The following is a 24,024-nucleotide window of genomic DNA, read 5'->3' as shown; positions in this document are numbered from 1 at the left end:
AATATTTAAAATTTTGAAAAAAAGTGTCTTTAGTCCTATCGTTTCATTTCAATTCAAGCTCTTTCCAGGCTGCTCAACAGGATGCAGAAGTGATTATTATGGGAATTATGAATTTGGAGAAGCGTGTGACAAACAGGCAGTTGGTGAAATTTTTAAAAAAATTTGTCTATATAAACAATGCAGATTTTCTTTGGGGGAAAATTAGAGGCCCTTAAACATCAATATTTTGATTTTATTTGAATATTGTGTTTTGATTGTTTTTTTTTTAGCTGCTTATCCTCACAAGGCTCACGGGGAGTGCTGGAGCCTATCTCAGCTGTCAACCGGCAGGGGGCAGGGTACACCCTGAACTGGTCGCCAGCCAATCGCGGGGCACATGGCGACAAACAGTCGCACTCACAATCACACCGAGGGGCAATTTAGCTGCTTGCTAAAATAACTTTAAAAATAAACAACTTTAAATATTGCCCAACATCACATTAAAACAATAAGAAACTTAAATAATCTTTAGAACAACATCCATTCATTTTCTTTGTCACTTATCCTCACGAGGGTTGCGGCGAGTGCTGGAGCCGATCCCAACTGTCAACGGGCAGGGGGCGGGGCACACCCTGAACAGGTCCTCAGCCAATCGCAGGGCACATTGAGACAAACAGCTGCACTCACAATCACACCTATGGGCAATTTAGAGTGTCCAATTAATGTTGCATGTTTTTTGGGATGTGGGAAACCCACGCAGGTACGGGGCCGGAATCGAACGGCCAACGTGGCCAACGCTTTACCGGCTGATCCACTGTGCCACCTTGTTTTTTTTTTTCTCTCTGAGACAATGATTGACGGTATAATAATAAATAAACCAAAGTAAAACAGATTCATATAAAATGGACATAACGACCGACGTACACAGTTTGATTTCTTCCCATCAAAAGCAAACTATATTTTGCTATGGGCATATTTCAGAATTTGGCCTCACTGATGAATTTGGGTTCGGGTTAGGATGTCCTGACCTAACCTTAACCTGGGTTAACTAACTCGGGCAAAGATCTGGACGAAGAGCTGCTATTTTCAAGCTATGGTAAGACTCCAGGTAAGCAGAGCTGCACAGTGCTGTTGGATACAAAGGTGATCAGTGGCTTGTTTGTGTGAGACAGGACCGCCCCCTTGAAACCGGCTAACTTTAGCGGAGCGCTAAAATTTGTGTTTGCTGTAATACTTGATCTTTGGGGTACATTAACCCAAACACGTCACAGATATGTTCTTCAAAAAAATGTAACTCATTACCTCCACAGCTGAAGTTCTACCAGAAAATGTCGGCGTCTTTGCAAGCCCGTGACAATGGCTCGCTCAGTCCTGATAAAGAAGATGCTGTCCTCTCGTGGACTGCACGGTTTCCCGAATCTGCTGCAACAACGTTTCGGGCTGCACGGCAGACGCCGAGCGGTCCAGCCGCTTGAAATCCTCGTCGCACAGCAGGAGCTCCAAGACGTGGGCCACCCGCTGCAGGTCGAACGCGGCGTGGTACGGCCCGAGGGCGGCGAGGGCCTCCGACGGGTGGCGCGGCGGGTAGTCGGCCGCGTCTCCCGCGGAGCGCGCCTTCAGGAACGTCATCCGGTTGTCGGCCACGATTTTAAGGAACGACGCAAACTCCCCGTAGTCGATGCCCGAGCAGGCCTTCATGATGACCTGGGAATGCAAGTTCAAATCACAATGACCGAGTTTTTCCTTCGGCTGTTTTGCTTTTTCTTTGGACTTCCGGTGGCGACGATTGTTTGGAAACGGGAACGACCGACCACTTCAGGCGCTTCCTTTTTTTTTTTTTTTTCCATTTTTTACCTGGCAGTGCTGATGCCACGAATCCATGGTGTTCCTCCACTCGTCGATCTCGTTCTGGACCGAGGACAGCTCGTTCTGCAGAAACTGCCACATGATGTCCACGTTGCAGCCGTTCAGCCAGTTGTGATTGATCGAGATGGTGTCCTCCTACATGAAAATATTGTGATTTATGGATGGACGGACGGGTACGTAGGTAGGTAGGTAGGTCGGTAGGTAGGTAGGTAGGTAGGTAGATAGATAGATAGATAGATGATAGATAGATAGATAGATAGATAGATAGATAGATATAGATAGATAGATAGATAGATAGATAGATAGATAGATAGATAGATAGATAGATAGATAGAGAGAGAGAGAGGAGAGAGAGAGAGATAGGACACTCAGACGGACGGATGGACGGACGGACAGACAGACAGACAGACAGACAGACAGACAGACAGACAGACAGACAGACAGATAGATAGATAGATAGATAGATAGATAGATAGATAGATAGATAGATAGATAGATGACACTGGCAGACAGATAAACAGATACATAGATGACAGAGAGATACATAGATAGATACACAGATAGAGAGAGAGAGAGAGAGAGAGAGAGAGAGAGAGAGAGAGAGAGAAAAAGAGAGAGAGATAGGACACTGGCACGGACGGACAGACAGACAGACAGACAGACAGACAGACAGATAGATAGATAGATAATAGATAGATAGATAGATAGATAGATAGATATAGATAGATAGATAGATAGATAGATGTGTCAATGGGCAGGAGGAGGCGGGGTACACCCGGAACTGGTCGCCAGCCAATCACAGAGTACATAGGGACAAACAGCCACACTCACAATCACACCTAGGGGCAATTTAGAGTGTCCAATTAATGTTGCATGTTTTTGGGATGTGGGAGGAAACCGGAGCACTCGGAGAAAACGGGGAGGACACGCAAACTCCACACAGGCGGGGCCGGGATCGAACTCAAGTCCTCAGAACTGTGAGGCCAAAGCTTTACCAGCTGTTCCACCGTGCCCCCGACTACCAACTAATTGTAAGTCAATTTTAAAAATTTCTCCTGCTAGAGACGCTTGATCGGTACGTACCAGATTATAAACCTGATGGTGCCACCCGCTGGGCACAAAAATAATCTCGCCGGCCTCCTGAATGATCTCGAGCGGTTGGCCGGCCTGCGGGAAGCGCGGGAAAAGGCCGGCGTCGCCGAGCTCGGCCGACGTGACGTCGAAAGGGAGGTTGCCGTGCGTGTCTCGCAGGAAGTCCTCCTGGCCGGGCGGATACAGCAGCCACTTCTTCCTGCCGCAGATGTTGGCCGACCAACTGTACGAGCGGAAAACGTCGGCGTGGAACGGCGTCCTGTGGCAAAGTACGGGAAAGGGAAAAAAAAAAAAAAAAAAAAATCAGCTGATCTAGCTTTCAAGGAGCAAAATAAATATGAATAATAGAAGATATTTATCCCCAAAATTATGTGGTGGATGTGCCCTGCGATAGGCTGGCCCTCCTGCCCGTTGACAGCTGGGATTGGCTCCAGCGCTCACCGCGACCCTCGTGAGGATAAGCGGCAAAGAAAATGGATGAATGGAAGTATCAACAGACTCAGAGTTGCTATTTTGAGTTTTAAAATTTCTATATTCACAAAACAGACTCAAGAAAATTGTAATAAAAATAAACTTAAAATGTCTTCCAATCTTTTTCAATATGTGTTGAAATCTTAATTCATTTATTTTCATTTAAAACATTGCTGGGGAGATGTTTATTTGAAAAATATGTAATCAGAGAAACTGGGAAACTTTAATCTTTCTAGATTAAGAAAATATTTGTTCCTGTTAATATAGTTTCTTGAATACATTCAATTTTAACATTTAAAACGCTTTTAAAATATGTATATTTTTCATTTTAATTGTTTTATACATACACATAAACAAAAAATTTAACGTTTCTATTCAAAAATCATTTCCAAATTCAAAACTTTTTGTTCAACAAAATACATTTTTTTAAACAGCATATTAAATTGTATACCGTTGAACTTGAATCAAAAATCTCAACTATTTTAGTTGTCATTTTATCATAACATTTAACTACAGGATTGTATTTTTAAAGTTATTTTAGCAAGCAGCTAAATTTACCATAGGTGTGATTGTGAGTGTGGCTGTTTCTCTATGTGCCCTGCAATTGGCTGGCGACCAGTTCAGAGTGCACGTTGACAGCTGGGATAGGCTCCAGCACTCCCCGTGACCCTCGTGAGGATAGGCGGCTAAGAAAATGGATGGATGGTTGCTTTAATAAATACATACCTCAAGTAGTACTTTTAAACAACTTCAGTCTGAAATATACATATCAAATAAAAACACATGATTTAAGTTATTGAAAAGAAATGTTATTTTATGTGTCCTAACACAAATTTGACCTTTTATTTGTATGTCTGTAACCGATGATGGAAGATTTTTAGTTTGTTTCTCCATCCATCCATTTTCTTTGCCGCTTATCCTCACGGGGGTCGCGGGGAGTGCCGGAGCCTATCCCAACACTCAACGGGCAGGAGCCGGGGTACACCCTGAACTGGTTGCCAGCTAATCGCAGGGCACATAGAGACGACCAGTCACACTCAGAATCACACCTATGGTCAATTTAGCTGCTAGCTAAAATACAAATACAATAAAAATACAATCCTGTAGTTAAAGTTTATGATTTAAAAAAACACAAAACCTAAAATAATTTAGATTTCTGATTCATGTTAAACTGTATACAATTTAATTTGTTGTTTAAAAAAAAATGAATTTTGTTAAAAAAAAAAAAAAAACTGGCTCCCTGTGTTTTCAAGTTTTGAATTTGGAAATCATTTTTGAATAGAAACTGTTTTTTTAACGTTACAATTTACCAGTTTATTGTCAAATTAATGTTGCATGTTTTTGGGATGTGGGACGAAACCCACACAGGCATCGGGAGAACATGCAAACTCCTCACAGGCAGGGCCGGGATTGAACCCGGGTCCTCTGAACTGTGAGGCCAACGCTTTACCAGGTGATCCACCGCGCCGCCCAGTTTTTTTTTTTTTTTTTTTTTGGTCTTTTTTTTTTTTAACTAAAAATTGCACCGAGAGTCACTCATACGCAGCCAAAATGTTTACCACGATCCTTTCGGACCCATGTAGACAAAGCGGTAGTCGTCCACTTCAAGCGCGTCCCAGTATTCATTCAGCCAGTCGGAAGTAAAGAAGATGGGCGCGGTGTAAACGTGATGCTCTGGAAAGTCCCTGCGTCGATCCAAAGATGATATTAGTAGTATGAGCAGTGGGGTGGATGGATGTACATGCTTGTATTACAGTATATTTGCAATGTACTGTACCTGGCCATGTGCCAGTCTTTGAGGTACAGACATCCTTTCGGGGACGAGTGACCGTTCTGGATGTGCTCTTTCCAGTACTGGATGAATTCCTTGAAAGGCATCACTTGTTTGGGATTTGCGTTGTATTCCTTTGCGTTGCAGTTGGCCACAGGTACAGGCGTGTCCCCTGCAAGCAAAAATGTTAAAGCGCCACTGTCATGAAATGCGGGATTTTTAGTATGTTCATAATGGGGGTGGGAGAAGGCAGCCGGAATGGACCCATCCGTTTTTTTAACCACACAACGTGATTTTGACGTATATGGCTTTTTGTCACTCCCGCCATGAAAATCCTCTTGAGGGATTTGTTTTCAACAAGAAGCAGGAAGTGATGTTAGTAGCAGACGCCCACTCAAGCGGTCTCGTATGTTTCTACTAGTTTTAGCTTCTGGAAGGGAGCTCGTTGTTCCTTCGTGTTAGCCAAAATCCTGACTCGTTGTATTGCTGGATATTGTTCCAACACTCGGGAGGACGGATTCATTTGTCATACTTTTCAAAAAGACCCGGTTCGTCGTGACAAATGGATTGCACGGGTGCGAAGGACGAGAGCTAAGTGGGTTCCAAATGTCAAGTAGGTGTGTGTACAGCTAATAAAAATAGTTTGGGGGGGGGCGGGTAGGCCGTAATCCTCTCAAAATGTAACAAAAGATCCGCGCACGTACGCCAGGGGTGCTAAATGCGTCGATGTACCCGTCAGTGCCGAGCACGGCTTCGGACGGGCTGCCTCATACATACTGTCTGTGAGTCTGTTGTTAGTTAGAAGCAATCCGCATATCATCTAAATATGGCTCGAAACGAAACGATAGGATAATATTGCCCCGGTCACTTCACTTGATTGTGTCCGCGGCAGACGGCTTCGTCCTGGCTGGCCCTTACATACTATCTGGGAGTCTGTTTTGAGTTAGAAGTGATCTGCATGTCATCGAAATATGGCTCGAAACTAAATGAAAGGATAGGATGATATTGCCCCGGTCACTACACTCGATTGTGTTTGCGGCGGACGGCTTCAGCCGGGCTGGCTCATACATACTGTCTGGGAGTTTGTTGTTAGTTAGAAGCAATCCGCATATCATCTAAATATGGCTCGAAACGAAACGATAGGATAATATTGCCCCGGTCACTTCACTTGATTGTGTCCGCGGCAGACGGCTTCGGCCTGGCTGGCCCTTACATACTATCTGGGAGTCTGTTTTGAGTTAGAAGTGATCTGCATGTCATCGAAATATGGCTCGAAACTAAATGAAAGGATAGGATGATATTGCCCCGGTCACTACACTCGATTGTGTTTGCGGCGGACGGCTTCAGCCGGGCTGGCTCATACATACTGTCTGGGAGTTTGTTGTTAGTTAGAGGCAATCCTTATATCTTCTAAATACGGCTCAAAACGATTGTGTCGTATTGACCCGGTCACTTGACTCGAGATTGAGATGTTCTCCTCTTTGAAAAGAGCTTCCGTGTCCCATAGTAGGCGGCACGGCGCGTTTTCAATGGCGAATGTCCCGGTGTGACGTAATGATCAGACGATCCAGACAATACGGCGACCACTTGGATGTCGAATGAGACTTCCGCAACTTTACGCATGGATGGCGCTCATATTGATTTTTTCATTTGTACATTGAAGTGAATCACGTTATATGCATTTTTCATTACAATATGTATTTTTTTTAATGTTCACAGGCATGACACTTGACCTTTAATTAAGCGTTTGCAGGTGCCGCAGGTGGGTACATATATGAAAATATGTATATATTTACCAAATTGTTGCAGCAGCTTCTGGAAGTTAGGCTTGCCCTCCTCGGTCACCCACTGTTTCCTGCACTTCCACTCGTCGGTAAAGCGCTTGGAAAAGACGCACGGGTGGTTGGGGAGCAGGTACCTTTTGAAAAATTTGGAGTAGGACAGATCGTTGTCGATGTAGTCGACGAAATGCGACGAGCAGAACTGGTCGTAGGACTGCCGTGGGATTTTGACCAGACTGCAGCAGTTGCGGTACGCGTCCCTGTCCATGGCGATGCAAGCGTGGGCCGAGTCCAAGCAATTTAAAAATATCAAACCTTTAAAGGTGACAGTAAAATGTTCCTAGAGGTGACATCATTTTTTTTTTTTTTTTGCTCCCCAACAACAACAACCAAAAGCATTCTCCTACACTTGATTTATTCTCACCATGCATACAATAGTTATTCTAAAATATTAGTAATAACCCCCCGTGCCTTTATTTGCAGTCACAAAGCATTGTCGAGGTAAGCCCATGCTGTTAGTATACTTTCAACACGGGCAGTAAACAATGTAACCCCCATCACTCCAAACGTAACTTCCCTCAATATATCACGCCAAACTCCGCAAAATATTTGCCTAAATATTTATGTCATGTTTTGTTACTTATATTATACATTTTATTTGATACATTTTACAAGTTTCAACTGAACGCGGTCAAATATTTTAATGTTGTCTTTTTTCGCAGTGGGACAGTCGGATTGCAAATACTGCGACACTGATCGTCAATGACGTCACATCAACCCAAACTATTTGGCTTAATGTGAAAAATTGACAAGAATTGTGTTATTTATTTATTTTTAAGTGACGTATTTTGGAGATGACTTGATGGGCAAATCGCCAAATATTTTAACACCAAAAATATTGGTATAATAGATCAAACCGTTCTCTTGTTTCTGTCTTTCCTAAATATTTTTTTTCCCTGAAATCAGTATGATTAAAAAGTCGGTATTGTATTGAGAATATATCAAATTTGCCCCCAATTATAAAACTAGATATCTCTGAAAGGGTCAAACTATATCATGTCGGTACGCAAGCGTATTACTGCCACACCAAAAAAAAAGGTCGCGTTTCACGTAATTATGTCAATCCTTTCCCATAATTATGTGTAAATATCACATAATTATGTGCAACGTTTCACATAATTATGTGACAGTACGGAACCATATTACTGCCACACCAAAAAAAACCTCGCAAAGCTCGCATTTCACATAATTATGTGCAACGTTTCACATAATTATGTGATAGTACGGAACCGTATTACTTCCACACCAAAAAAAAAAAAAAAAAAAAAGAATCGTTTCACATAATTTTGTGTAACGTTTCACATAATTTTGTGTAACGTTTCACATTGGTGTGGCAGTAACACGCTTCCGTACGTCGGACAGTGAACAATTTAGAAATTCTTTAATTGACTCGATGGTGAAGCACTCAACATGGAATATTTGACTGAATCTGTTTGAGCGACAGGTGTATAACCCTTTCCAACGCACACACAAATAATAATAATAATAGTTTAATTAAAGTGAGTTTCTTTCGGCTGGTCCCTTTAAAAACAGCAAATCTGCTACCCGACTTTCAAATCGGACACTATAAAGTGCTACACCGCACCGTTGACGTCATTTCCGTAGTAAACATACGCAGGCGAGCTCGGCAAGATCTTTTGTTTACATTGCGAAAATAAAGTCGTGAATGTCTTATTGTGGCTTAACTTTGATCAAATAAAATAAAAACTGCGTCGCACGCATGTAGCAGGCACAACCGAAAGTTCAAGCTCGGTTATCAGCTCCCAAAATGAGCCGCGACGCTCCCATCCACAGCTGGCCCGGCTCCTACTACCTCACTTCGGTCAAGAGGTGGGAGAACGGCACGCTGTCCCTGAGCCGAACCGCGGCGCGTTTCGTCTCCAGCCAAACCAAGGAGACCCTCGCCGACTTCCGCCTCTCCCGCATCACGGAGATCAAAATGGAATCGTCCAGCTTCATCTTCAGCACCCTGACGGTGCTGGAGGAGGGCAACGTGAAACACTGGTTCGGCTCCCTCAAGCCCAACCGGGTGGTGGTCTACAACGTGATGGAGCACTTCTGGAGAGAGCGCCTGCTGTCGCCCACCGACTCGGAGGCCAGGGGCGTGGCCCCCGGGGGCGAGCCCTCAAAGGGCCGGGAGCTCATCAACCTGGTCGCAGGGGCCCAGAGACGACTGGAGGACACCGGTAGGGTCCTCAGCCACCAGGGAGAGCAGTTTGACAGCATGATGCAAGGCCTGGAGAAGATGGACTCGGATCTCGGAGTGGCTGATAAGTAAGGACATTTTTACTTCTGAGTCCTCGCGAGTCCATCCGGGGTCTCACAGTTCAAGATTGAGTGGGCAGTACTTTGTTTCCTGCATGCCATGCATCTGCTGCACAGTCTCGCTCATTTATTGCAAAAATTTAATCCAGAATTATTAATTACTGCCACTTTAGTGGTGTATAATTCCAACAAATTCTGCTATTTCTGCCTACAATGACTTTTGAGTTGTTAAGCAGCGTACAGCTCATTTTGACACTCTTCAACATAAGTGTCAGTCGTTTATTTGTGATCATATGCAGGCTCAATTTTTTTTTTCTGCTTTTTTTTTTTTTTTTCCTCACAGACTTTTGTCAGAGCTGGAATCTCCTCCCTGGTGGCCTTTTAGTAAACTCCCATGGAAGATTCAGCAGAAAGCTAAGGCGGAGGACGCGGCTCGTGCCGCCGCATCCAGAACGTCCGCCCGGAACAAAGTGATCGTCAGCATCCCGGCCGTGGTGTCCAAAGACGGCGACGGCGACCTGCAGCCCGGGTGCCTGCTGGTGTTTCCGTCCTCCCTGGAGGTGCGCGACGCCGCCTGCCGCCTGCTGCGCCGCTTCGAGCGCGCCGACGTGGACGAGATCCGCGTGCACAGTCCGTACGAGGTCACGGTGGGGCGGCGCTTCATCGGCAGGCCCGACGTCCGCTGCCGCCTGCTGTCGGCCAAGATGCCCGAGGCGCTGGCCGTGCTGGAGATGCAGTACAAGAAGAAGATGGAGTTCGCCGCCGAGTACGCCTCCTTCAGGGGCACGCCCCCCTCGTCGCCGTGCGACGCGGCCATTTTACATGACGGTCAGTCTCTCTCGCCTCTGAACGCACATCACAATATCATCTGCGGAAATCATAGTCCAAGTGGATTCCAGTCTAACCTCATCTCTCAGCCTATCCTTTACTACTGCAAACAGGAAGGGGCTCAGCGTGAATCCCTGATGCAGTCCCACCTCCTCATTAAAATTCTTCTGACACCCCTACGGCACATCTCACCGCTATTCTGCCGCCCTCATAAATGTGCTGCGATGTCCTGTATCAGTCACCACATTGTTCAAATATATTGTACCTCTAGCAAATATATGTAATATAAGTTTTGTCAAATAATGGTTATCAAATTGCAGTGAGCCATAACTCAGGGGTACACCAGTCTAAATGAATTTCCCACTCAGTTCTTCCAACAATAGTCCTGTTATCTCACTTTAGCCATTTCATTTTAGCTTTTTTGAATTGAAAAAATCATTTGTCATAATTATGCGATGCCACCTCATCATTATGACTTAGAATGATCAACCGCCAAAAACAAAGGCTATGTTATTAATGTACGATACAGAAATAACAGTGAGCTTTATGAAAGGTATTAAAATATATTTAAAAAATCTCTTAAATTATGTGATTTTTTTTCTTCTAATTTTACTGGTGGAAATGTTTCCTTACTTTGATCATCCGTCTCCGAAATCAAAAAGCGCAGTCTTGCAGTCGATTCTACGATTTGGCCACGTAGGGGCAGTGTTGCTCCGTCAATCGACCTCAGGACACAACTGGAGCGCTTCGGAGCCGACCCATCGGACTCTCGGGAAATCTAACACTCCACGTGCCCCCACGTCAGGTTTGCTGCACGGCTGCCAGGAGACCGAGGTCCCCATGGAGGTCCCGGCGGGGGAGCTGTCCCAGCTGCAGGTGCACGTCCTCCGGCCCGCCGTCAGCCAGACCGAAGCCAGGGAGCTCAAGCAGGTGAGGGCGGGCACGGGGAGAACGTGCAAACCCCACACAGGCGGGGGGCCCGGATCGAACCCGGGTCCTCAGAACTGTGAGGACGTCGTCTTTTTTTTAATGTGTGTACCTCACCTGGCTCGAGTGAAAGTGTACCTTAACGACTTGAACCAACGCGTGCCCGCGTCCAGATGCTGCTCCAGCTGAAGGGCCTCGCCCTGGAGGCCGAGGCGGAGCTGGAACGCCAGGACGAGGCGCTCGACGTCCTGACCGGGTCCGCCGATCAAGCCTCCATGACCATCGGGAAGCACACCTGCCGCATGAAGAAGCTCCTGTAAACGCTTGTTCGGTCGCCCACTCCCGTGGTCTGATTCCGGAGGTTGACCTGAAACTGTAAGCACTTTGGATGATTTTGATATTTTATTTGACCCGTTACAGTAGCTGTTGCTAACTAGTTTTACTGTTCGTCTTACATATGCAATGGATACAAAATATTATAATAATATTGGGTCCACACTTTTATGAGTACCCCTTGAAAGATGAGTTTACTGTAAAGCTAAAAAAATACCGCTTTAGTTTCTTGTTCTATTTTAAAACTGATGTATTCATTATTTATTTGGACTTGGGGATTGGAGCCACAATTCCTCTTTGAAGTTGTCGGGACTATCCGGTTGTTTGATTTGACGGGTCGATAATTCTTACCCAGTTTGAACAGGATCGTTAAAGGGTGTGTTGAATCCAGATAGGATCGTATTTTAGCTCATTTATTCAAACACGCACAGTTGGTTAAATTAAAAGCACGTTGGCGCTAGTAGACAAAAGTGCATGCGCCACTGAAAACACTGCTTCTTTACAGACTGACAACATGTCCACCATGTGTTGCACTACATCTCGTAAGACGTCTTGCTCATTAAAACGTGAACGTTGTCAAATCTGTGAAGGACTGACACGCACAATCTCGGGATGCATTTGTTGTCAGTTATTACTATGTTATTACTGTGTTTTTAATCTGTTGCACGTCCCGCACCAACAATGTGAACCGGCACTTGGTGTCCAATAACACTACTATTAAAAGTATGTACTGTATAACACAAATAAAGCATCATCATCATCACCGTCTGTAATCAGTCCTGTTATTAAGTAATGGGCAATTACAATTTGATATCAAATTGTACATATTCATTCAGAAGATATATTTGCCAGTTGTAACAACATCCATTTGAAAAGGAAAAACCTCTGTCCAGTGGCAGTTCTAGGAAGAGGCCAGACATCCCTAACAAGAGTACTCGGACTCCCCCCTACCAGATACTGTCCATGGTTCTTGCATTCCGACGCCATTCGTGAATACGTCTCAAGACACAAGGTCCGGTCTTGACCTGCGCCGTGTTTCTCATATCACGGCGCCAAATCCGCGGTGGTATCCGTCAGCAGCCACCCGTTTCCGCGCTTGCGGTCTTGTGTGCCGCCCGCCCCCATCGCCACGCTCTTGTGGTCAGCGCCGTGCCTCCTGCGATCACGCTTCCTCTTTTTGCCGTAGTTGTCTGTGCAGGACCAGTCCGGATGTCGCAGGCCGTGGAGGATTTTGAGCTCTTCGGCTTGCTGGTAGTACTTTGCCTGCAGCTTCCTTGGCAGCGACTTCCACATCTTCCCCAGAATTTTATTGACCACCGCAGAATTGGTGATGCTGAACCGGGCCACGACGTTGGGGCTCTGCTCTTTGCGGAACAGCATGAAGGCGTTGGGCGGCTTCTTGACGTACGGCCGAGCTCCTTCCTGCCGGACGGACTGCGGCGCGTCTGTTGGAGGTTCAGCGGAGTCGGAGGACGCCGCCGTCCGGGCCCCGTCCGCCACCGGCTCGACGTGAAGCCTCCCGCCGGGAGGCTGGGTCGTCGCCGCGACGATGTCGTCGGGGTCCTGGATGCTGATGGGGCCGCCCAAGTAGTCGGGCAACCAAAAGTCATCCAGGACATCGGAGAGTTCGTCGTCAGTTTCCGGGGGTTGCGGCGACTCTTTCGGCTCGCTCTCTACAGCAGTAGTGGGCGGAGGACGGGCAGGTGTGGTACCCCACAGGATGTTGTCAGCCGAATTTAGGATGTTGTCCAGCAGCTTGTCCCACTTGACATCCTCGTCGGTAAACAGCGTCTGAAAGCGCTCCATGCCGTCCACTCCTGGTTGCCGGCCGGGCCCTTGACCCCGTGGACTGGAGCGTGTGGAAATCTGGAGCCGGCTAAAAAGGAGCCCCAAAAGCTTTCATCTTTAAAGTCGTTAAAGTGCTTTGTGAGCTCATCGTGACTTGGTCACGCAACCTTCCGCTTCAAAGAGTTTCCCATTTACATATCATCAGGATAAATAGAGAATTATGGACAGCCTGTGCTGTACCTTCCTTTCCAAAGTCGCGACCCACTATCATAGTCACATTAAGAACAATAACAATTATTATTTTTTGGTTTATGGATAGCAAATGTAGTTTTAAATGGGTTTACATTTTGCTTTCCATGACGTCCACCAGCCAAAGCCTGAGCTGCACTGTTATTTGTTTACAGCCTAAACGAGTGGTTAGCGAACTAGGAAGTGACAATTTCATCACTTTCATGCTATGTTCCACGCACAGGACTGTACCAGAAAGATCCGGATAGGAATGAGTTTACCCATCCATCCATTTTCTCAGCCGCTTATCCTCAGAAGGATCGCGGGAGTGCTGGGGGGTCTATCTCAGCTGTCAACACCCAGGAGGCGGGGTACACCCTGAACTGGTTGCCAGCCAATCGCAGGGCACAAAGAGACAACCAACCAATCGCACTCACAATCACACCTATGGGCAATTTAGAGCGTCCAATTATTGTTGCATGTTTTTGGGATGCGGGAGGAAACCGGAGTGCCCGGAGGAAACCCACGCAAGCACGGGGAGAACATGTAAACTCCACAGAGGAATGGCTGGGATTGAACCATGGTCCTCAGAACTGTGAGGCCTTTACAGCTGAACCACCGCGCCGCCCCTGTTTTAGCACTCGAAACCCTAAAATCTAGGGGATGTTTCACGAGATACTAGTTTAACTGCGCTATTGCTTTTCGCTCAAGGGTTTTGTAGCATGTACATTTATTTTGATATAATGTGAACTTGGCAGCAGAGAGAGAGAGAGAGAGAGAGTGAGAGAGGCACGGTGGATCAGCTGGTAAAGCGTTGGCCTCACAGTTCTGAGGACCCAGGTCTGACCCCGGCCCCGCCTGTGTGGAGTTTGCATGTTCTCCCCACGCCTGCGTGGGTTTTCTCGAGGCACTCCGGTTTCCTCCCAAATCCGAAAAACACGCAACATTAATTGGACACTCCAAATTGCCCGTAGGTGTGATTGTGAGTGTGATTGGTTGGTTGCCTCAATGTGCCCTGCGATTGGCTTGCAACCAGTTCAGGGTGTACCCCGCCTCCTGCTCTTTGACAGCTGGGATAGGCTCCAGCACTCCCTGCGACGTTCATGAGGATAAGCGGCTAGGAAAATGGATGGATGGATGGATGGCTAATGTGAACTGATACTAGCTGTATCAAAAGCTTGATAGAACTCTCAGAATAGAATCAGACTATTATGCTCTCAAATTGAGGAGTGTCCTGAAATCTTTCTGGGTTTGCTCGGGGAGACGAGCGGACGTCCACCCGGAAGGGTTAAGTTGTTAAAAACAAAAAAAGTTAGCCTGAAAATCTTTCATCTTTAAAGCCAACAAAGCACTTTTTAAGATTTAGGTCACCCAACCTTGAGAATCAGAAAGTTCCCGTTTGAATTTGAGTAGAGGCAAGAACGCTACTCGACTCCATTTGGCCTTTATTCTTTATCATAATTTTGTTCGCAGATAGCAAAGTTGAAACATTCGTCAAATCAGTATATGGACAAGCATTCACATTCGTACCTATTGACAATTTAGAATCTTCACCGAACCACCATAAACAAAAACAGAAAAAGTTTCAAATTGTAAAAACGTGTATTTTGTCTCGAAAGCATCCCAAAAATGTCATAATTCATTCGTAACGGCACAATAGAGGACTCCGCCGTGGTTTTCTTCCTCAGCTTCAAAGTCAACAGGACGACGCCCTTCGCCGTCGGCTCCCATGCGGCAAATCCGAAAACACTGGCAAACCGCAAACGGATGCAATTACCGTTGCAGCTAGCCCCGTTTTTTTTGCATCCTGCGAGGGTTGCCGATCTGCTCCCAGTGAAGTGACGCTGCGGGGGCAGGGGGGAAGGCGCACACCGCATTCTCGTGTCAACTACACGCCCGCGGACGTGCACGCGCCGGCGTGGTTTGCGAGGGCGGCCTTGCAACACGAGGAAGCGGCGGCGGCGGCGGAGGCCTCGTCCTCAACCGCAAACGCACGAGAGCGGGCTTTACTCGGGGGATCGGGCCGACCTTGACGCCTTGTTTGCGGGCCGCGCGTGACTCCGGCGATGGCCGCTCGGTCGCCAAAGGAGAAAGCGAGCGCGGGCCGCAGCGGCACACGTGTGGGCGGCCTGGCCTTCCGCAATGTAGAGCCTCGGGCATCTTTTCCGCTTTGCGCCTCTTGCGACAGGCAGTCCAAAATAATACCGCAGAGTATTCGTGAAATGGCGGGATTTCTGGCAAGTGCGAGGTGTTTCCTAAACGTGACAACAGTCTACCTGGCCTGGTATTCTCCAAACTGTTGCATAATACTTCTAACTATGGAGGAGCTGCAGGAATTTCTCGCAAGTGTTCGCTGTGTCCTGTACAAGACATCACTTTAATGAATTTTTCCCAAATTTTCAAAAAATAATATTATTTAAAGCTCCACTGTCATGAAATGCATGCTTTTTATTATGTTATTAATGGGGGGGGGGGGCAGCCAGAATGGACCCATCTGTTTTTTCACCACAAAACATGATTTTGATGTATATGACTTTTTGTAACTCCCGCCATGAAAATCCTCTCAAGGGATTTGTTTTCGAGAAGAAGCAGGAAGTGACGTACAGGGCAGTAGCGCACTCAAGCGGTCTCGTCTGTTTCTACTAGTTTTACCTGCTGGACGGTAGTAGCTCGTTGTTCCTTCGTGTTAGCCAAATGTATTGTTCAAACACTCGAGAGGATGGATTTGCTCTTCATACTTTTCCTAAAAACCCGGTTTGGCGTGAAAAAGGGATTGCACGGGTGCAAAGGACGAGAGCTTCGTGGGTTCCAAATGACAGGTAGGCGTGTATACAGCTACTAAAAAAAATAATAGTTTGAGGGGGGGACGTAGTCCGTCAGTCACGGGTGCTAAATGTGTCGATCTGCCACCCAAGCCGAAGCCGTGATCGGTGGAAGCGGCGTCGGGCTGCTGTAGCTGATCTCCGCCGCGGAGGTGGATCGGACGGGGAGGCGATTTGGCTGTGGCGTCGTCGTCGCTCGCAACCGCCGTTATTCATCGCGGCCACAGATGTGGATCGGGCAGGGAGGTGGTTTGGCCGCATGTGGTTAAGCCGTGATCCGCTTATCATCTAAATAGAAACGATACGGTAATATTGCCCCAGTCACTTCACTCGGTTGTGAGATGTTTTCCTCTTCAATGGCGAATGTCCGGGGTGACATCACGGGCAGGAGATGCAACCAATATGGCGACCACTTGGATGTCGGATGACACTTCCGCAACTTTGCGCATGGATGACGCGCTCTCCGCTCATATTGATTTTTTTCGTGCGGACATTGAAGTGAATAATGTTGTATGTATTTGTCATTGCAATATCTATTTTAGAATGTTTATAGGGATGACACTTGCCCTTTAAAAACCATACAGGGTGTGGCATAAAAAGTATTCAGTTTTTGTCATTTTTTATTTTGGTTTATGTGCTCTATCTATTGACATACATTTGTAGTTTCAAGTAAGGAATTTGATGAAAATAATAAATAAAATAATGATGAATACATAAATAAAAAATACAAATCTAAAATTAAAAAATAAATCGCAATTTTAAAAAATGCATTTTATTTTTCAAAAATCTCTCCATAAAAGACATTATCAAGCATTCCAAATTTCCACAGTGAGTTTTATCTGTATGTACTCCTAATCTGCTAATGATTCGACCATGTCCGGGTTGAGTTTTTTTGGCCTCTCCTCACGAGCGCAGGTGTTGCTGGGCTTTGGATTTGCTGAGGGAGTTTCTGGTTTCAGGAAACACCGTGATGATGACGGTCTGGCGGTTTAATGTCAGAACTGGGAGGAAAACCTTCCCGGAACAAAAATGCCGGACTCCAAGCAGGGGGTGTACAGTATATGTTGTACAGTATATTTTATTTGCAGCACACTCATACAGATTCTGCACGCGTGCCCACACGAACATTTTCCTACACTTCCTGTTATTATTTAGTGCAGTTCAATGTGACTTAAAATGTGGTCTTTTTTGTTTTCAACAATAATATATATTACAAAAAAATTACCGTACATTATCTAAACTCCAGCACTCCCGCAACCCTTGTGAGGACAAGCGACTCAGAAACTAGATGGATTGATGGATAATGTAAAATTGTTGAGAAAGATTTTGCACTCTGCTTGTGAGGATAAGCAGCTTGGAAAGTGGACATGGACATGATCGCATACTGGTGAGCCCTCAAATTCCCGCATACTACACAGACAAAAAATTATTTTTTTCTTTCAAAATCAAGACAAATTACACATTACCTCGACGATGCAGTCAAAAGTTGTCACGGGACGTAGTTCGAGTCCAACTCGATTCAAGTCTGGACTTGGCAAATCCCAAGTCCTAAAATGGCTGACCAAAGTCCGGCTTGAGTCAAGTCATGTGGTTCGAGTCTCCCACTTCCGATTTTTGATGGATCACATGATGGAAAAGCCCCAGTAATGCACAATGCCTCAACTAAATCAGAATTTCAGTTTTAATATAATCATTAAAATCCCTTCTTTTGTACATAGGGCTCACCCCAACAGGAAGACGACATTATGACTGCATGACTTATTTTTCAAGTGGGTTGTCCGAGAAATGATTGTCTTTAGTGACTCCCACTGCAAAGGAAAAAACTAAATCCCATCTATCCCTCTCTCCCTCTCTCCATCCATCCATCATCCATCCATCAATCCATCCATCCATCCATCCATCCATCAATCCCTCCCTCCCACTGCAAAGGAAAAAACTAAATCCCATCCATCCCTCTCTCCCTCTCTCCATCCATCCATCCCTCCCTCTCTCCCTACCGCCCTCTATCCTTCATCCATCCCACTGCAAAGGGAAAAACTAAATTCCATCTATCCCTCTCTCCCTCCCTCCATCCATCCATCAATCCCTCCATCCCACTGCAAAGGAAAAAACTAAATCCCATCCATCCCTCCCTCTCTCCCTACCGCCCTCTATCCTTCATCCATCCCACTGCAAAGGGAAAAACTAAATTCCATCTATCCCTCTCTCCCTCCCTCCATCCATCCATCAATCCCTCCATCCCACTACAAAGAGAACAACTAAATCCCATCCATCCCTCTCTCCCTCCCTCCATCCATCCATCCATCCATCCATCCATCCATCAATTCCTCCCTCCCACTGCAAAGGAAAAAACTAAATCCCATCCATCCCTCCCTCCCTCCCTCCAACCATCCGTGCTCCCTTCCTTCCTGCCTTCCCTCCCTCCCTCCTCCTAACTATCCGTCCATTTTCTGTGCTGCCCATCTTCTTGAGGCTCAGAGGTGAGCTGGAGCCTGTACTGGCTGACTTCGGGCAAAATGTGGACCACACCCCGGACTCGGCATTGTAGCTGCTCAAGAGAGACTGCCCACCATATCCAATCCATAGAAACACACACAAAACGTAACAGTCAGATTCAAACCGTCACCAAAGTCAGGCCCGTGTACCTTCAGTGACTGGAAACATTTCTTGACCCCCACAATCTATTCGCTTCCCGACCCCTGCTGCGCCAAAACCTCCCAATTTGCTACGAGCAGGACAAATTCCGGATCCGCATGTCAGAACCTTCTCGGAATTTGCGACAGTAATGACTTTGGACCGCGTGAACTCGCAGGGAAGAACAACAAGGACGTTGCCCCCGACGTCCGGTTTTGATTAAAATTAAAGATGTGCCTGCTCAACCCGCCCACCTCGCCAGATAAAAATAGCCTCTCTCTCGGTCGGGGCGCAAAGTAAATAAGCAGGCCGCTGATCCAGAGGACACCGATGGTTTGGGGATCATTAAAAACAGATAACAAGGGAGGCAGCGGTTCTGGAGCGGCCCACATAAAACACACACCCCAGTGGGGTTAAACGTCGTCAACTCTTGCATACGGTTCATTTTCCACCCACGCATCGCACGCTCCGGGGTTAATTTTAACACGGAGCGAGAATGTCGTAGTGATCTTCTTGTACAGTATATCAAATTATGAATTCGCTTTTCAAAATGTTGTCATATCCCAAAAACTGGAGACGCTAAATTGCCTTTAGATGCAATTGTGCATGCGGCCGGTCGGCTGGCAACCAGTTGAGGGTGTACCCTTGTGAGGATAAGTGGCACAGAAAATGGATGGATGCATCAAACAGTACCTAAGAGTTAAAGCCATCAATGTCAACTTCGTGAATGAGGAGGTGTGTGTTGCCCCCCCTCCCTCGCGGGGAACTCTGCTGAAATAATCTTTTAATAGTTTTATTTGAATAAAGCAGCTGAGCAAACAGATTGTTGTTGAACTATCACCCCACTGCTAAGATGTGACGCCGCCGCGCGTTTGCCGAGATTCCTGCTGGCGGGATAACAAACGCAGCTGGGTCTGGCATTTTCACGGCGGCGGAACGGCGGCGGCGGCGGCACGCAGAGTCCGGGCAGGGATCTTGGGGTGGAAAGACGAGCCGCCATGGTGAAAGATGGTGTGGCTTTTTTTCCCCTTTAAGGCCACCGTATGTTCCCTTGTGTCTGGCCGTGCCCCACCCGCTGAATGAAATCAGCCCCCAAAAAGTTTCAACAACCCATACCTTTTTTTTTTTTTTTTTTTAGCTTTATAGGATTATTTTTGCTTTGTCCGAGGTTCCGCCAAAGTATGGTGTTAAACATAGTGCCGGTGGGCCAAATCTGGTCCAGTAGCTAAAGTATAACAAGGTTCCGGTCATAAGAGTAAAAGATGAGTTTTGAGTTATGTGATGGCTCAATAGCCGGTTCACAAACACCACGACTGAGATGAGGGCGGGAACGCTCCTAAATACTCTTTGCTAGTTAGCTCATTAGCCGTAATGCTAATGCGACTTACGGTCTTTTACAGTGTGTCCATAAAAGGCAGACATTAACTGAGCATTACAAATCACGTTCTTCCTCAGGTGGATGTTCACAACATTTTTTTAGTGTTTATTTTATTTTGTTTTTTTTGCCATTGGATTGACAACAGTCACAATGAAGTTATGGGAAAGAGTAATGGAAGCTAGACTCAGGACGGAAGGATGTATCTGCAAGCAACAGTATGGTTTCATGCCTAGAAAGAGTACCACAGATGCATTATTTGCCTTGAGGATGCTCGTGGAAAAGTAGAGAGAAGGTCAGAAGGAGCTACATTGTATCTTTGTAGACCTAGAGAAAGGCTATGGCAGAGTACCAAGACAGGAACTGTGGTACTGCATGCGCAGGTCTGGTGTGGCAGAGAAATATGTTAGAATAGTACAGGACATGTATAAGGGCAGCAGAACAGCAGTGAGATGTGCCGTAGGTGTGTCGGAAGAATTTAAGGTGGAAGTAGGACTGCATCAGGGTTCCGCGCTGAGCCCCTTCCTGTTTGCGGTAGTAATGGATGGGCTGACAGATGAGGTTACACTAGATTCCCTTTGGACTATGATGTTCGCAGATGATATTGTGATCTGCACTGAAAGCAGGTTGATGAACAATTAGAACGATGGAGGCGCGCTCTGGAAAGGAGAGGAATGAAGATTAGCCGAAGTAAAACAGAATAAATGTGCGTGAATGAGAGGGGCGGAGGAGGAAGAGTGAAGTTCCAGGGAGAAGAGATGGCGAGGGTGGAGGACTTCAAATACTTGGGGTCAGTAATCCAGAGCAATGGTGAGTGTGCTAACGAAGGGAAGAAATGGGTCCAAGCAAGTTGGAACAACTGGCCGAAGGTGTCTGGTGTTCTATGTGACTGAAGAGTCTCCGTGAGGATGAAGGGCAAAAGTCTATAAAACAGTGGTGAAGGCGGCCATGATGTACAGATTGGAGACGGTGGCATTGAATAAACAACAGGAACCAGAACTGGAGGTAGCAGAAATGAAGGTGTTGAGGTTCTCGCTCCGAGTGATTAGAAATGAGTTCATTAGAGGGACAGCAAAGGTTGGAGGTTTTGGAGACAAGGTTGGAGAGAACAGACTTCGATGGTTTGGGCATGTCCAGAGGCGAGAGAGTATACACATATTGGTAGAAGGGTGCTGAGGATGGAGCTGCCAGGCAAAAGAGCGAGTGTGAGGTAGGACATGAGGACAGTGGGTGTTAGAGAGGAAGATGCACGAGATAGGCTTAGATGGAAAAAGATGACACGCTGAGGCGACCCCTAACGGGACAAGCCGAAAGATAAAGAAGAAGAAGAAGCATTGACAACAGATGGCACAGATGACTCAAAACTGAACCAGGAACTACAGACATTCCGCATAGCACTTTCCATTATTCCCTCCATGAGTTTATTTCCATCATTTCAAGGTTTTTGTTGGGAGGGGGTACAACACCTACTCCGTGGAAACACCTTCCGCAATCCCAGAAGCGTCGCAACAACGGGGGGAGCCGCCAGCGAGAGTGTAATTGGAGAAGACGAAATGGCGTCCACACGCGTAACGGAGAGAAGCGTAGCCTGGTGAGGTATGAAAGAAAAAAAAAACAAAACGGTTACTAGATATTTCCCCCAGCCTGACCGCACGTGGCCCGGTTGCTTGAGGTCTGCGTTGAACCTTTGACCATGTGACCGCGAAGGCCGACAAACGACGACGCGTTCCTCCAAACAGGAAAGCTCGCGTCCCTCAATCAGGAATCCCCTTTTTTTTTTTTAAGCATCGGAAACCGAGCCTGGTTCCAATTAAAGCGGCGAGTATCGAAAACAATCGCTCTCCATTTTTAATGCGCATTCTTGACGCGTCCCCCCCACCACCCCGGTTTATTTGGACAGCAAATTTGTGGGCGGATCCCTCGGCTAATTGGTATGGGAAACTTGCACCTGTGGTCGACCGATGTTTTGAGAGTCCGGAGCGTCGAAATATTTGGAAGCGGCGGGCCCCGGCTTTTTGTGTGAAAAACAATTCCAGACGGCATGTGATGTGGAAGATTTTCTGGAACAATACGGCGACGCGGCGGTTAGGAGTTTTCCGAGATTTGATTTCAAAGCGGGGCCCATATAATTTGTCATTCATCGCGGAGCCTTTGAACCGCGGACTCGCTCTCACACAAGCGGCCTTAAAGACTTCATCGTGGCACCGCCAGTTGATGCAATGCAGTTATGTCTGCTCCACAATGCATGATGTCATGCTTTCTTAAGACCTCAAAACACTTCTGCTCGCTTTATTCTACATTTGAAATATTATAAGCATAGTTGGACTATACATGCATTTATAGGCTATTTATTCATTTGGCGGAAGAAATATATTCATTTTCTAGACTACTTTTTCTTGTTAGTCTTTCCCAGTCAGTCCAATTAGTTAATCACGAGGCACATAAAAACAACCAATCCATATTTACACTAATGGTGAATTTCAGTCTCCAATGAAGCTAACTTGGATGTTTTTGCAACGTGAGAAGTAGTACCGGTCACATCCCGGCGGTGCGGAGGCAGACCCAAATGCAGGACTCCCAGGCAAAGGCATAATGTTCACTGGGTTTTATTCTTAACTAAAGAGATGCAACAATGACACAGTCCAGGAAGGCAGGATCCAAAAAACGAGAAACAGGCTTCGGTGACTGTGAAGCTAAGTCGCGGAGTAACGCGGGAGGCGGTGAGGCATGCTCACTAAACACGAAGCAACGAACTGGCAAGTGCCAGTGACAAAACTCCAACTTAAATACTTGATCTAATCACAGTACCCAGAGATGACACCGCCCACAGCAGCGGCCCGGCCACGCCCCTCCCGGGAGCGGCCAAGCCTTGCTCACGACACTCCCCGAAGAAAAGTCACGTAAACACACAGAATGTCCAAACTCCACGAAGGAAAGCCGAAGGGAGGATTGAAAATCTCGGAGCCAGACGTGTTCCGCTAAAAAGAAATTTGGATTTTCCGCTTAATGAAAGCTTATTCGATTAAATATTGTCTGTTGTGCTCGAGGAACTTGAATTCTCTATCTCAACTCCACATGGCGTTCCTCAAGGGTCAGTTGTCAATCCCCCGGTAATTTACGTTCCTCTAAAGCGGCGAGCAGACATTTTTTTTAACAGTCTAAGTGACTTTGAACAAAAATCCTAATGCGTACTTACTGATCCTATCGTGTGCGGGAGAACATGCAAATTCCACACAGGCGGGGTCGGTATCGAATCCGGGTCCTCAGAACTGTGAGGCCAACGCTTTCCAACTGATCCACCGTACCATTATTAAACATGGGATTTAATTGATTTTTTTTTTTTTCCGCAGGGATAGTGTACAAATTAGACTCTTTCAAGCGGAAGACGCTTGGGGGGGGGGGGGGGGGGTGTAATATATTTCTTATCTGAATGAGGCCTTGAGAAGCCTTTGATCCGGCAGCCTCCTCATTGTTCCCACCGCGTGTTTTCATTCCCGGTCGTGCAGCTGCGCGACTCCCTGCCCAATAACAAACCGAACAAGTACTTAATTATTTCTTGAATCCCTTTTATTTGACATGCGCGCAGTTTATCAGCTCGTACGTCTTTCTAACGCGCGGCTTTATTTTGACTGCTCGGGCTGTGTTTAGGCGTGAAGCGTCTCACGTTGCCCGCGCCGTGAAGTGGAACATTCTTCATGCGTACCCGTCACGTAAAACGCAGCTGACTCCTTCTGCCGCTTAGTATATTACAGCATCCTCCGTGTATGTTATTACACGTGCGTAGTTGTCGAGCCACTGCTGGTA

At 46.5% G+C, this 24,024-nt stretch overlaps 3 protein-coding genes and 1 long non-coding RNA gene across 7 annotated transcripts in view; 1 reads left to right on the top strand and 3 right to left on the bottom strand.

The window, feature by feature from the left end:
* Nucleotides 1–155: 155 nt before the first annotated feature.
* jmjd4 (jumonji domain containing 4) lies at nucleotides 156–8,268 on the bottom strand. Its single transcript, XM_061838898.1, has 6 exons — nucleotides 6,976–8,268; nucleotides 5,186–5,351; nucleotides 4,968–5,093; nucleotides 2,929–3,196; nucleotides 1,834–1,980; nucleotides 156–1,683 (listed from the first exon to the last, which is right to left on the bottom strand). The coding sequence occupies exons 1-6, from the start codon at nucleotides 7,226–7,228 to the stop codon at nucleotides 1,345–1,347; spliced, it is 1,299 nt and encodes a 432-aa protein (XP_061694882.1). The 5' UTR covers nucleotides 7,229–8,268; the 3' UTR covers nucleotides 156–1,344.
* An 86-nt stretch (nucleotides 8,269–8,354) lies between these two features.
* Nucleotides 8,355–12,141, top strand: snap47 (synaptosome associated protein 47). 3 transcript variants are annotated; one of them, XM_061838897.1, is made up of 4 exons: nucleotides 8,355–9,294; nucleotides 9,629–10,072; nucleotides 10,887–11,043; nucleotides 11,214–12,141. In XM_061838897.1, the coding sequence occupies exons 1-4, from the start codon at nucleotides 8,789–8,791 to the stop codon at nucleotides 11,358–11,360; spliced, it is 1,254 nt and encodes a 417-aa protein (XP_061694881.1). In that variant the 5' UTR covers nucleotides 8,355–8,788; the 3' UTR covers nucleotides 11,361–12,141. The 3 variants fall into 3 exon arrangements, with proteins under 3 accessions (XP_061694881.1, XP_061694880.1, XP_061694879.1); XM_061838896.1 differs by having other exon boundaries at nucleotides 8,356–9,294; nucleotides 9,629–10,113; nucleotides 10,919–11,043; XM_061838895.1 differs by having other exon boundaries at nucleotides 8,357–9,294; nucleotides 9,629–10,113; nucleotides 10,919–11,229.
* On the bottom strand, nucleotides 12,134–13,239 carry LOC133510684 (transcription factor 7-like). The gene has a single exon (XM_061838900.1). The coding sequence runs from the start codon at nucleotides 13,177–13,179 to the stop codon at nucleotides 12,418–12,420; it is 762 nt and encodes a 253-aa protein (XP_061694884.1). The 5' UTR covers nucleotides 13,180–13,239; the 3' UTR covers nucleotides 12,134–12,417.
* A 5,419-nt stretch (nucleotides 13,240–18,658) lies between these two features.
* Nucleotides 18,659–24,024, bottom strand: part of LOC133510686 (uncharacterized) — an 11,667-nt gene continuing 6,301 nt past the window's right edge. The window contains exon 3 of one of the 2 annotated variants that reach the window (XR_009797681.1): nucleotides 18,659–21,808. This is a non-coding gene — a long non-coding RNA (uncharacterized LOC133510686). Of the gene's footprint in view, nucleotides 23,739–24,024 lie in introns of both variants that reach the window. The other variant, XR_009797680.1, reaches the window with a different exon arrangement.

This window comes from Syngnathoides biaculeatus, chromosome 13 (assembly GCF_019802595.1).
Source record: "Syngnathoides biaculeatus isolate LvHL_M chromosome 13, ASM1980259v1, whole genome shotgun sequence".
Classification (NCBI taxonomy): Eukaryota; Metazoa; Chordata; class Actinopteri; order Syngnathiformes; family Syngnathidae; genus Syngnathoides; species Syngnathoides biaculeatus.
This window is presented reverse-complemented; position numbering and strand designations above follow the sequence as displayed.